Below are 13,905 nucleotides of genomic sequence, written 5' to 3'. Positions count from 1 at the left end.
CTACAGGATTAGAGAGGACGAACACTCTGTGCAGCGCTGCGTCGGATGGCGACCCTTCACCAGGCAGTCACCACCCCACCCAGCATCCAGCAAAGCACACATACATCTCCGATCCACATGTATGTGCTCACAGCTAAAAACTATCGATCTCACCGTACCGTTCATGCATATACCAGGGGCACGACTAAAAACTAGCATATCTCACATAGATAGCTAGAGGTCACTAACGATCATCTGTCTCCATAGCTAATGAGCTATAAAAGCTACTCCCACAGTAAGACACGTCATCAGAAACAGAAATGAGGTCTGAATATAATTGCAAGTTCTTAGTGTTTCGCACATTTCATGATCCTCTCTAATCCCGGATCCTATATCTCTGGTGGCCATGGCGATCACCTTCCACATTGTGGGTACCTTGCATAAGGATCCGATTTTTTTTTTATCATTTCTTCGCCGTTTTGATTATTAGACCTATCTTTTGATTTTTCTCTGATCATAATATAAGTCATTTTTCTAAAAGAAAAAACTTCGACCGTCGATATCTAAAATGGCTACGTATCTGCCTCTCGAAGTTGGTCGTTCACTCTGACCGAGCAAGCTGGTTAGCTAGTACGTGCAGGCTACGCTTACGCAGGAAAAAAGCTGACAATTTCACGCCGGGACACCCGGTCACAGATGCACTCCACTCCGTTTATCTTTCCCGCACAGCTTTGAAAAGGAGCTCTCGGCATGCCCGGCAACAACTATTTTCCGGTAGGGCTTTCTAGAAGCCAAGGCCGGCCGTCGCTATTGACCGGCGCCATGCCCTAGGGCACAAGGAGCCAAGCACGGACACAAATGTGTACTGCGACTTGGAATCCGTCCCAAGTCATCAGGTTAAAATCGGCGAGAGCTTGCTAAAAAATTATTCAGTCGTCGGGAAGAAGAGGAGGCTAGGCGGGCCGTGCACCAACCGTTGAAAGGCCAGTTAGGTGCAAGCGGCCCAGCACGCACTGCTGAGTGAGTGCCCTGTACTTTCAGCAGTCAGCCACTGAATGTTCTTATCCCTCACTGTTCATCAGTACTACGAGTCGAGATCATGCAAAGGCATGTTTTTCTTCAGATAGTATACACACACGACACCCTTCTTTCAAGAACAACTTACTTGATACGTACATCCAGTTTTGCTTGATTGCCTCTCTGCTCAAGTCCTAGTAGTAATAAGTTAAGTAATGCACAGAACGACACATTGCCTTGGTTGGAACAGCAACAATGTACACTCATCTCTACAATATAGTACTAGTATATCTCAACTTCAGCTATAACATATATATACCTTATGATTCGCTTAATTGCTACTGCGGTGTCCTTTCATTTTTCTTTTGACACATTAATTATCTGAAAGCATCATCTTCCTCATACACATGTAGCCTACTTCAGTCAGACTTCCCACCCAGGGCTCCCTCCAGTGCTCCATGCAAAATTGCAAATGAAGGCCACACCATTCACTCCGAAACAACTCACTGGGAAACGCAGTCCAACTTGTCAGCTCAGGCGCCCTAAATCCTCCACATGTTGCTTGCTACACCCGGATTGACACCGTCGTTGCCGCCATCTATCATCACAAAATATTATGAAAATTGTTTAACAAAACATCAAGCAGTTGTGCATTATGTTCGAAATTGCTGAGACTAGAAATGCATACTTCCGCGCTGTCTCAAAACAAAAAAGCATATGGCAATGACAACGTAGCAAAACAGAAGCAGCAGTCCCTTCAGATAATGCGATGATCCGTCCTGCAAAATAACACATAAAGATGTCGCCTTTTAGTGCTGTTACTGCGGTATCAACAGTAGTACTCTTGATTGCTGGAGAAAAAGGTTTGTCGTCTCCCTATAAAGAAACCTACAGCATAATCATGCCAACTACTGCTCATGGCCCATGAGGCCATGAGTGTTCTGCTTAAAGGAATTTTGTTGAGCACCTTAATTTTCCCAGGATAATTAGATAAGAAGTGCATATAACTAACCACTCATGATTCATGCTATCATGGTCAAAAGACGTGCAAAAGAAGGAAATAAACATTACCTGGAGGGTGAAGGTGGTTACAAATATAGCAAGAAACAAAGAACCAGTCTCAAGCAAGTTTAAATCAAGATCCATTGGGACTCCCATGATCCAGCCTACAAGGACACTCAATGGCACCTAGCACATTTCGATTCCAAGATTCAAGGTTAGTGCAAACAGCACACGAAACTACGCCTAGAGATTTAGTAAATAATACCCACCACAAACATGGAAATCTGCGTGGCAGAACCCAAAGATACTCCGAGGGTGATGTCCTGTTACAATCAGCAATTTTCTGTTAGTTGGGTTACTAGCTCAAAATTGCAACAAGTGAGCAAGAGCTCCTGAAGTTGCCTACCAGCTTGTTCTTGAAAGCAAATATGACTGCACCAGCATGCTCTGCCGCGTTACCAACTATTGGAATCAAGATGATGCTAATGAAGCTCACAGATAGTTCCCATGATTTTGATGCTGCCTGTTAATACAACTACCTATTAATATATTGCAAGCTGTACTATAACTTAAACAAGTATATCTATACTGATTGAAAATGGGAATACAAACATGGCATCGTAGTACATACCTCAATTGTGCTCACAACAAACTCTGACAATACCGCTGTCATCAGAGTCATGACTCCGAGCCAGATCATTGCACTAGAAAATCCCAAGACAGCCTCATCTTGGGAGACTGAATCATCACCATCATCTTCGACCTATCCATTTGATTGGATCATGTACGTTCATTAACCAATTGGTGTAATGCTAGCAGCTCCTGCTTGTTACTAAACAACAGTGTACAGTACAAACCTCTTGGGGCTCAAAAAGTTGGCGATGGGTCTTCAATTGGAAGAAAAGGTAGGCAACATAGACCAGGAGCATGACAACGCTGCATGCTCGGGACAGCTCCAATCCTGCATCCCAAGAGGCCACTGCATGCTCCCCGGAGCTCACAGCATACCTCAGCATCAGTGGCAGAGAATGGCAAAGCACACCGAGAATCAGAAGTCCTGTGCTCACATCTGCCTGCATCTGTTACATAACAAAACCAGATGCTTCTTTTAGTAAGCTACCAGAAAACTTTCGTGTTTCCAAGAATAGCCTAATAGGTGGGAAGTAGCTGAGTTGGTTACTCTGTCGTAAGGCTGCTCGGTTCCAAGGTTAGCCAGGCCACCAAGGAAAAGGGAGGTTCCAAGGACAAGCAACAAGTTGGACAAGATGGAGCCGAGCAGGGAGCATTTTACCACCACTACCTTGCCTTTGTACAGGGCAAAGATTGCGATGATGACCTCTGTTACATTCCCAAATGTTGCATTCAACAGACCTCCCACTGCAATATACTTAGATAGGTTAAACTAAACGTAAAGGTTGTGGGCTGGATTACAAGATCATATGTCAAATTTTTTTTACCAGTAGGTCCTGTGTAAAATGCAACCTGCCTGCAACACATTAACGGAAAGATGTTTATCAAAACACAGATAACACGACAAAAAACGATATGATAGTGAATGAAAGAAACTTACTCCGTCAGGAAGCTTAGTCGCTCAGCAAGAGGAACGAGACCAATTAAGCTAAGAACAAATACCCACTCCTGTTAAATTTCAAGAACAAAGCATATGTTTAGAAATTGGGGGAAGGCATAATCATACATTGGCTGCAAATAATTACTGAGGTGTAATCCTGGAGTTTCCTCTTCTTATGTTAAACTATGGACATAATGGCCAGCTGGCTACGGAACAAAATAAGGGAACCTCATGTGCAACAAGCATTCAGTGGTGAGCAAGATCTTGTTTGCATGACATATTTTTGGACGAGGACAGACAAGAACATTGTAAGTGCGCAAGCTACTTCACATGTTGAACAGCAGGTAAAACACAAGAAAGCCCCCCCTCCTCTCAAAATTCTACTTTCGCTGGAGGAACTATATATTGCCGTGCCTAGTGACAGTCTAAATCTGCTGAGCTGGAGGTAAGACTCCATGTTATGTTGCCAACACTTACGTGGTCAATGCGAAGAAACTAGTGACCATTTAGTAAACTCAAGTTATGGCAAAGGAGAAAATTGTGCGATGGAGGAAGGGTAAGCAGGTTGTTAGATGTGTGCAGGACGTGGGGAAAGCATGCATGTGATTGTCGGATTAGTCTAGTTGGTGCTATTTCTTTCCATGATTCCATCTGTTTGAGATTGAATAGAATTTGACAGGAACAGGCTAGCCCACATGGTCACATGTAAATACTTCCTACAAATCCAATCATCACCGGAGTGCTGTGCTCCCCTCACGCGTTGTGCTGTTGTATTCTCTTTGACTCGGATGGGTACTTTATGCAACAAAGCGTTGGGCTTTCATTTTTTTTACTGTTGAGATGAAGGCTATGTGATTGAGAAGTGGCAGGCAGAAATTTCCAGTAAAGGAAGAATTGAGAGAGAGCTAGCAGTCAATGAAGGCGGCACATGAAGTGATCCAATATTGTCTCCTGGGCCTGGCTGGCTCGCGTGATCAAAATGCAATTTTTATTCGTATCGCGGTTTGTCTTTATGTACTTGTTGAGTGATGGTGAGGGCATGAATCGAAGGAGACGGCGAAATTGAGGAACTGATGCTCTGAAATGGTTGAAATTGAAGGAAGGAGCGCGAAATTGAAGCCAAAAACCAAATGCAATCACAGGAGGAGGAACAGAAGGCGGTAATCAAGTACAACTTGCCTGTCCAAAGTGGAAGATGCGTGCGGCGAGCGCGAGGATGACGGCGGGGAAGAGGAGGACGAGCTTGGTGCCGAGCAGGACCTCCTGGAGGTTGTCGAGGAGTCGCCGCAGCGGCGCGCAGGGGACCTTGCGGAGGAGGGCGAGGTCGGACTTCTTGCGGAGCGAGGAGGAGGACATGTTGTGGGCCGTGCGGCCGAGGTGGCGGGCGGCCAGCTCCTTGGCGCCGGGCTCGAGGAGCCCCGCGGAAGCGGCGGCGGTGGCGGCGGGGTCCATGCCGGTGCGCCAGCGCCACCTCTGCTCCTCCCTCCCGACGGCGGCTCCGCCCCAGTAAGGCAGCGCGAGGCCGAGGGCGCTGGAGTTTGTGTGCGCCGCTCCAGCAGGCATGTGGGTGTCGCCTGGCTTTGGCCTGGCTGGAGTCAGGCGTGCTGGGGCTGCGCTGACGGTGGGCCTCCCTCGTCAGTCAGCCAGCGAGGCCCTTCCTCCTCGACGTGACGTTACGTCCTCCTCCTCGTACGCGTCTACACCGCAATTGCCAATTGCCTGCCGGCACGCCTCGCGCCGTAGAAAGAGAATTGACGTCGTGGTGTGGAATTGGATGCTCAGAGCAATGGCGATGTGGCCAGAGGAAGAAGTTGACGATGATCGCTCTTAAAAAATGAAATATGTGCTTAGGCAAGGTCGCTAGAAGGCGAAGAAGGGATCGGACGAGAGAGAGACAGACGTGCAATGGTGCACTTCAGCGGATCATTAGCGGAGGTCGTGTTCACGTCGTGCTCTTTTTCTTTCTTTCTTTTTGAGAGAGAGAGAGAGCAGGATGCAGGCAGCAAGCGGCATTGCGTTACGATCGGACCCAGGTGTTCGTCGAACGAAAAAAAAATTGTTTGTCGAAAGAAGACGATCCGATCCAGTTGCAGCCTGCTTTATTCGTGCCGCCAAGGCCCAGAAATCGTTGTGTGGGCGAAGGCACGGGCCGGGTTTTTGCCAAGATCCGATCCAGTTTTTTCTCATTAGTTTTTGCCACGGGCCGGGTCGAACTGTGTGGTGAAGGTACACACTCCCGAAATGAAGCCCACCAGTGGTTTTAATTGCAACTGACGGGGATTGTTGCTGTTACCCCCTCTGCCCTGCTCTGCTCTGCAATGTTGGAGGCTCCAGAGATCGCTGGTGCAAGATCTGGTCGCGTCAACAAGCAATGCGACCCTGGCCTTGAGGACCCGACCCCTTACACTACTACATCTGATCCCGTGTCTTCGTCTTCATCCTCCTTTCTTTTGTCACCAAGAAATGCAGCGCCAGATCCCGTGTCTTCTCACTGGGCACCCCCACTCCTCGTGTCCCCGTCGCACGCCAATCGCTTCATTGTATTGCCTGGCGCTGCCGTTGGCATCTTGACACTGCCTCTCGCCGGCTCTCCCTCCGAGCTCAAGGTCGCCGAGCGCCATCCCCACCCCCCCCCCCCCCCCCTAAAACCCTTTCTAGCTTCATTGCCGCCAACAATGACGGTGAATTTAATAAGGTCCACACTTCCTATATGCTGCCTCACAAACTTCACTTCACATATGGTATGAACCAATCTAAGCTAATTCATTTTTACTACTACGTCACAAGGACAAAAAAACACGCCATCTTTTCCTCCTAATAAAGCATCGAATGAAAGCTGTGAACAGAGAACATTCATGTCGAATCTTCAGGCTTTCTTTTCCCGCGCTCGCCTGCCCTGCGGCTTCACCTGTTGGAGAAGATGGCGTCCAGGTCGTTGTAGAGGGCCCTCGACTTGGACTTCCACTCCCCACTCCTCGCCTTGGTGCCGCTCGTCGACGCCTCCTCCTCCCCGCCGGCGCCGGGGCCGCCCCCGCCCTCCTTGCTGAAGCTCGCCTTGGCCATCTCCCGCAGCTGCCCGAGCCACCACCGCTCGTTCGAGCCCCTGGAACCCTCGCTCCCGCCCCTGCCCGCCTCGCCCGGGGTCGGGGTCGACGCCGCCACGCTCTCCCCGGCTCCACCATTGGGGGGCGACAGGCCCTGCTGGTGGTTCGCCGCCACCCGGTCGCCGAGGGCAGACGACGGCAGCACCAGCAGCAGCAGGCCCAGGCACGCCGCCTTCGCGCCGTCCAGGAGCGAGCTCCGGTCCGCGCTCAGGAGCCGCACCTGCCGGAGCAGCGCGTTCCACTCGTTGCACGCCTGCGCCGTGAACCCCAGCGCGAAGAGGCCCAGCATCGTCAGCCCCACGCCGCGAGCCTCGCCGCTGGCGCTCCAGTCGATGAGCGCCAGGCACGCCGCAAACACGAACACCTCGCTGGCCACCGACAGGATCTCCACCAGCTGCACCCGCTTCCTGATGAAGGGCTTCTTGAGCACCATGAAGACGAGCTGGAACGACGCGATCGACAGCACCACCACGGCGTTCGCGCGCGACGACCGCCCCGACGACTCGTGCGCGCCGGCCACGATGCCCACCGCCACGCGCTTTACCCACTCCAGCAGCGTGAAGTACATGCGGAGCACGCCGCAGACCTTCTGGATAAAGGGCGCCTCCGCGTCCTCGTTCTCGTCCTCCGACGCCATGATCCGCTCCCCTCCTCCTCCACCTCCCGCGCCGCCGGCGGCGGCGCCGCGCTTGCCGCCCGTGCCGATCTGCGTCAGCATGTACTTGGGCGGGCCGCGCAGGTCCTCGAAGAGAGGGCCGAGCTTGACGAGGCAGGCGGCGCGCGGCAGGTCCTTCCACGTCCACTGCCCGCGCATGCCGAGGCCCAGCGTGCGGCGGACGAGCTCCTGGTACCAGTGGTACTCCCGCCCCTCCTGGTGCACCTCCTTGTACTGCAGCAGCCTGCCCATGGCGATGCCCAGCGACAGGAACAGCAGCAGGCCCACCAGGAGCGCCGTCAGGACGCCGGTCAGCGCGATCCCCACCGCCACGCCGGCCGTGGTGCCGCCCCTCATGACCGCCGCGGCCGCCTGGGCGATGCACGGCGTCGCGAGGATGGCGACCATGATCTCCAGCCTGGGGAGCACCAGCGCCCCGTGGCCATGCCGCCCCTCCCTGCCCCTGTACCTCAGCTTGAAGTAGAGGAGGGTCAGGAGGTGCAGGAGGATGAGGCCGCCCCCGATCACGGCCAGCCAGAACATGTTCCTGCCTAAGTACTTCCACCTGCATACGTATATGTTCCCAGACACAGAATTACAAGGAATGCTTACGCTTACGCCGTTGCGCATACTAAGCATCGACAATGCAGCATCACATACCCATCCAAATCTTGCAGCTTCATGATAATCTGTGCTTCAGGCTTCATGTCCGGGTTCTGCAATGGTTTCATTTATTCAGCCTTCATCAGAACTTACAAGTGATGGAAGTGATCAAACCACAGCAACGATCAGACCAACCAACCTCAAAGAAGGACCGGTACTCCATTGCAGTCAGTGGCTTCCCATCCAACGGGGTTTGCATTGGCATCACAGGCGTCCCGCTTCCCGGAGTTTGCATCGGCATTATCAGAGTCCCATCTCCCGGGAGTTCCGTTGGTAATACCGGGTCTGACGGGATTTGAGTCGTCGCCATCACCGGCTGACCTTGTGCTCGAGGATAGGAGATGTCAGCAGCCCCTACAGCACTCCTGTCGAGCAGCTGCGACAATGCAATGGCAGGCATTGTGGAGTAGCCTAGAAATGGATCAGCACCTGGGCCTTCCCATGGAAGGCGCATGTACGGGATGCTCCATTCTATCCCCTTCGCAAACTCGTAGTACTCAATTGGCAAGTTAACCGACAGCCATCTCGACAGAGCAAAGATTTGGATGTGGCATGCCATTCTCTGAAATTTTCACAACACCAAATTGTCCATCAGCGTACTGCTGTATATTGCTATGACCATGGAAAGCTTGTGCCAACGGCCTACGTACCAAGAGATTTCTTGATGGCTCCGAGATCATATAGGAGGACGGTCTTGGAATAGCTCCTGAGGCGAGGAGCGATGATGTCGAGACGGTGAGGAGCGTGGCGACAACGGCAGTTGCTAAAAAGATGATAGTGGTGATGGCCGCAATCAATGATGATGATGCGGGCACAGAATCTGCAGGTACATGGTACCAGTTGTACTGGCTATTGAGTCTGTAAATCAAGATTCATAGTTGGATGTATCATAATTAACTAGGACGCGAAGCGAATGTTCATACAGTGCCTCACTTCAAGACGGTCTGATGCTAGGCTGGGGTTTCCAGCCACGTCCTGGGCTGCACTTTCAGAGACCTGAACGGACACCAGCTTATCAACCACCTGTATCTGTAGTGTGTATATGCTCTTACTAGCTTCATGAAAGCTGAAAGCAAAATGAACAACGAGACATTAATCTTCAAGGCGAATAAGAGAGTCATTCATTTAAGATTCTATTGGGATTTGGGATATCTTGCCTCAACACATTGCCGCCAGAAACCTGAACTGCTGAGGAACTGAAGTTGAACACAGGCTTTGCAAACTTTATCAGCACTGGAATATTGCGAGAACTAGTCCTCCAAGTTGATGTGCCGAGTTTAACCGAAGGTCTCTGTGTATCTATCAAGGACACCGAGCAGGAAAAAAGATGTTGGTAAATGTAAGTATGTAACCATGAGGTCCAAATCCCATTCTACATTTTGCAGTTAGACAGCATCTGAAAATACTAGCTGTGTAGTATATTGAACAGAAAAGGTGGTGGCTAACCATAAAGAAATGTGAATGGCTCTGTTGAATTAACTGGAGTCCCTTGCCTGCTGATTATATAACTTGTATCGCAGGCAAGAGTCACAATAGCGGTGTCTGATATCTTGTTCACCTAGATATATTATAGCGAGTTGGATAAATTTTTATTCAGTCACTAGTCGAAAAATATGGATCACATGAAAAACTGAAGCAGCTGTGACTGAAGAATCTGAACTTACTACATAGCCAAACCGGCGATTCCCCAGGGTGCTTCTGCCGGTGGGCGTCAGTACGGCATCGGTTGCCTTAAGAACACTCAGAATTTCTTCAGACGAATTGAGCACCGGTTGAGCAAAGGAGAGGTAAATCCTCAGGTCCTTTTCATCGTTGGTAGCTTGGACCAGCCTCGTGACGCCCTGTATCTCGAGCATCTTTTCAGGGACGGTGGCGGTGATGTTCATAGAGTCATCCCTTCGATCTGAAATGTTTCAATTCCAACGAGTAGCCGGAGGAGGAGGATGCCATCAGGCTATCAGAGCCCTCACACTACAACTCCCAGTACGTAGGCCTAGCATAGCATGCCAACAATGTGTCCTCATCGGCGTACCGAAGTGCAGGGTGAAGGTGGAGTTGGCCGTCCTGGTGAACGGGTGGCCGGCGGCGTCCGTGCAGAAGCCCCTGCCCATGAGCAGGATGATCCGGCCGTACTGCGCGTCCGGCGAGATGGCGACGGCGACGGAGTAGAGCAGGCCGGGGCGGAGCTCCCGGAGGGTGGACGGCTCCACGCGGCCGGGGCCGTACACGACGAGCTGCACGCGAGCAGGGAAGGCACGTGCGGTTAGTTTCAGGAGGAATCTAAGCAAAAGAATCTCTGATCAGCAATGGAGGTAGCTTTTTGGCCGTGAGCGGTGGAGGCGGACATTGCAGTAGGTGTCGTTGCAGACGAATCCACCGCCGCCGGGGCAGGGCTCGGTGAAGGAGACGAGCGCCGACACGTTGGTGGCGCTCGTGAACGCTGACCCCGCCGAGACGGACGCCGTCGGGGGGACAGTGTCTGCACGGTGCAGGTACGCGTCGAGTCATGCCCACAGCCATTCCCTTGAGCAAATTCCTTTTTCACCTTTCCTACTACTCTAGTAACTATTACTAGCATGCAGTACGATGATCAAGGACATGTCTGAACAAGAAGTCAAGAACTGAAAGTAGTACTGGTGGCGGTGGTTTGAATACGCTTCAGATGCAAGCATGTCGTATCGTATTAAGCAGTAAATGTGCGAAGGAGGTGATTAGAGTTGCTAGATCACGTAATGATTTGAGTAAAACAAGGAGAAACAGCAGTGGGAATGATGTAATGGAGGTTCATTTCATTTCACTTCTCAATGGGGAGGAAGGGGAGGCTGTTACTTAACCAACATCCCAGGCGTAGGTGGCGCAGGTGGGGCTCTGCCCTCCTCCTCCTCCTCCGCGTCTGCTGGCGCACACTGCCAAGGTGTGGTTTCCGTCCTCCAGCCCTGCATAGCTCACCGTCGCCGTCCCGTTGCCGCCGGCGTTTCCGGAGCCCCCGCAGTCCGACGCCCTTCCGCCGTCCAACTGCACGCCATGCAAACCGCAAACATTAATCTTCCCCAGCGGAGAGTAGTTAAGACGCATGCATTATTGGCTAATCAATCGCTCTTTCAGTTTTCAGGGGACCAGACTTGATTGAAATCACATCAGACTACGCTTTGTCTTTTTTAGCATAAGTGTTTCAGAAAGAGGAATCACTTGACACACTGCCCTGCAAACGCTCACAGATTAAACGTAGCACAATGTTGTCACTTGTCAGTGGTTCGATCTGGTTCCATTGCTACGAGGAGGAACAGCAGCCATGGCCATGACCAATGTAGAACTTGGAAATGCGGTGGCAGGGCGTGCATAGGTGTTTGGGGAAGGATTCGAGCATGCACGCCACGCACGAGGGATGGAGAGGAATGAATAGGCTGACGACTGACCTGGCAGGTGACGGTGCAGTCGCCGCACGGGCCCCCGCCGGCGCCGGTCAGCGTGACCCGGAAGGCGAAGGCGGCGGACGGCGACCTGGAGACGCGGCGCGGGGCGGCGGAGAAGCCGACGGCGACGTCGTCGGCGCCGGAGCAGAGCGGCGGCGCCACGGCGAGGAGGAGGAGGACAATGGCGGGCACCAGGGCGGCGCCGCCCCAGCTCTTCCACACCATCTGTCTGTCCTTCCCCTTCTCGTTATGTACCACCCAGCTGCTAGCTAGTTGGAGGAGAGGGCTAGGACTAGTACTGGTGCTGCAGCAGGATGGTGAGGGGGGCACAGGGCAGCTGCACGGTGCCGCTTGCTGCAAGCAGCTAGTGAATGCGCTGGCAGGGAGGACGCAGACCCCGGGGCAGCGAAGTGAATGCGATGCTGCGGAGCCGTGCGTGCCGCATGTGTGCTCGTGCTTGCTTCCTTTGGCCTCGCCCTGGCCCGAGGAACCACCAGAGCAGTGAACAATGGAGGTCCAAGAGGCAGGTGGGTTAGGTAGGTGGCTCAGGTGAAAGGTTAAACGACACTGTACGCGGGGGAGGAAGAAGAAGGCCGCCGACGCGAACGCGAAGGTGAGGGAGAGAGCAAGAGCAGAGTGGCGATGGCAATGGCATGTAAATATGTGATGAGCTTGGCTGGCTGTGGTCTCGCCTTGGTGCTGGACCGGAGGAGCGGGGAGGGAGACGACGATGATGCCTATGAGGACTGGAGCAGCCAAACTGTTCCCCTCCCCTCTATTTGGTCGTTTCTGCTGCTGCGCCACTGGCCCGGTCGCGCGCTCTCGTCTCTCTCTCATCCGCTCTCTCCCTTGCTGCTTTCGCCATCGATTGGTCATCAGATCGACGGACAAGAGCAAGAGAACGGTCTGAATGGAGCTACCCTGCCCCGGACAAATCTGCAGCGATGTGTGTGTGGTGAACTGGTGATCGCATCCCACGAATGATTGAGCTGCGGCTGCGGCTCCATTCCCAGTTCTGAAAATGTTACTAGCTGCTCGAAAATCTTGGGATCTGCTCTCTGCTCAGCCATTGATTCAGGATAACATTCTGCCTTCCCTTGTGCAGCAGCAGCAGCAGCAGATGAAAACGGCCGGCCTCCTGGTATCATCACGGCCAGGTTGAAACAAACCCTGACTGGTTCTTGTAAACTGGCATCATCGACGAGTCATTCATACAGTCTGGGCCAGGTACGTCCTGTGTGCATGCAACTCTCTTCTACGGCTGCTGTCATGTGCTAGTTGCCCAGTCAACCACACCGATACTTTTCACCAGAGCAAACAGCATGTATAAGGCAAAATGGTACCCCGAAAGACAGAAATCTGTTGGTTCCGTAAGAATCACCCCGTTTGGTCCGGAGGGTTAAATTTTAACTCTGCTATATCAAAGAGAATTTTATCATTTAGAAGTATTAAATAAAATTTGTACAAATTTTTTACACAGATGAGTGCTAATTAATTTAATGCTGGTCTTATAGGTCCTGTACGTCTTCTTTCAGCAAAGCATATATATTTTTTAAAAAAGATAAAATATAATGGAAATCAAATCTGAGCTGAGCTGATCTAAGCTGCGCCTGCAGTCCTGCTTCCCTCTGCTGCTGGCTCTGGACAGTGAGTGACAATGTGACATGAATGCACATGCACGGGCACAAGCCGCCGCCACATTGCAGGTCAGCTAATTTCCATTTTTATATCCTTCACTGTCGCTGATGCCGTGCCAACAGCTGTTCACCTATTTTATTTTTATCGATGCAACAGTGCCAACATTTATACTGCTATATTGCCAAAAAAAACAAACACATTCCTACTGCTAGTATTGCTGCAGCCACAGAGTAGACACATGGTTCCATTTCATGATTTCAAAAAAAAAGCAAAATAGGTACTTTAATCCCTCAACTTTGAGCAGAGGGTCAAGTTCATCCTCAAGGTCATCCTCAACTTTTAGATTGGTCAATATAATCCCTCAACTTTCGATTTTAGGTCAAACTCATCCTTATACTGATATTATATTTCATAATAATATAAGATTCATGAAAAAGTCTACTTTACCCTTAGCTCATTCCCATCAAAATTCAAATTCATTTACGATACAAGTGTTTAATTTGGAACATAGAATTTTATTTACCTATGCATCGTACTATATTCCGGACGTATGGAAAGTAAAATTAAAACTACTTATTGCATAACTACGTACCACCATATAAAATGTTGCGGAAAGTTGAGCGAGATAGTGATACAAAATAATAGAAATTGAGGAGGGAAAAAAATAAGGGTAAAAAAACCTTTTTGCATTTATCGCCTGTTATTATAGTGTAATATCGGCATAAGGACGAGTTTGATCTCAAAACAAAAGTTGAGGGACTATATTGGCTAATTTGAAAGTTGAGGGGTAAACTTGACCCTCGGGGTAAAGTTGAGAATCAAATTGCTTATTTTGCCAGAAAAAAGAGAGTAGACATGTGGCTT

The 13,905-nt window shown here is 50.9% G+C and overlaps 2 protein-coding genes across 3 annotated transcripts; both read right to left on the bottom strand.

Annotated features, from left to right (window-relative positions):
• Positions 1 to 1,108: 1,108 nt before the first annotated feature.
• On the bottom strand, positions 1,109 to 5,146 carry LOC112887961 (vacuolar cation/proton exchanger 1b-like). The gene is made up of 11 exons (XM_025954264.1): positions 4,748 to 5,146; positions 3,569 to 3,636; positions 3,456 to 3,484; positions 3,179 to 3,375; positions 2,856 to 3,077; positions 2,630 to 2,761; positions 2,405 to 2,521; positions 2,268 to 2,321; positions 2,068 to 2,184; positions 1,685 to 1,775; positions 1,109 to 1,594 (listed from the first exon to the last, which is right to left on the bottom strand). Exons 1-11 carry the CDS (start codon positions 5,129 to 5,131, stop codon positions 1,539 to 1,541), a joined length of 1,467 nt encoding a protein of 488 aa, XP_025810049.1. The 5' UTR covers positions 5,132 to 5,146; the 3' UTR covers positions 1,109 to 1,538.
• A 1,104-nt stretch (positions 5,147 to 6,250) lies between these two features.
• On the bottom strand, positions 6,251 to 12,162 carry LOC112886767. Of its 2 annotated transcripts, XM_025952755.1 has the most exons (12): positions 11,407 to 12,162; positions 10,825 to 11,005; positions 10,336 to 10,469; positions 10,023 to 10,224; positions 9,655 to 9,893; positions 9,437 to 9,548; positions 9,148 to 9,289; positions 8,914 to 9,056; positions 8,641 to 8,810; positions 8,130 to 8,552; positions 7,988 to 8,043; positions 6,251 to 7,892 (listed from the first exon to the last, which is right to left on the bottom strand). In XM_025952755.1, exons 1-12 carry the CDS (start codon positions 11,626 to 11,628, stop codon positions 6,473 to 6,475), a joined length of 3,444 nt encoding a protein of 1,147 aa, XP_025808540.1. In that variant the 5' UTR covers positions 11,629 to 12,162; the 3' UTR covers positions 6,251 to 6,472. The 2 variants fall into 2 exon arrangements, with proteins under 2 accessions (XP_025808540.1, XP_025808541.1); XM_025952756.1 differs by lacking the exons at positions 10,336 to 10,469; positions 11,407 to 12,162 and having other exon boundaries at positions 6,473 to 7,892; positions 10,825 to 10,959.
• Positions 12,163 to 13,905: the final 1,743 nt, after the last annotated feature.

The sequence above is a fragment of the Panicum hallii genome, chromosome 3 (assembly GCF_002211085.1).
Source record: "Panicum hallii strain FIL2 chromosome 3, PHallii_v3.1, whole genome shotgun sequence".
NCBI classification, from domain to species: Eukaryota; Viridiplantae; Streptophyta; class Magnoliopsida; order Poales; family Poaceae; genus Panicum; species Panicum hallii.
Note: the sequence above shows the minus strand (reverse complement) of the source record. Positions and strands in the feature narration are given on the sequence as shown.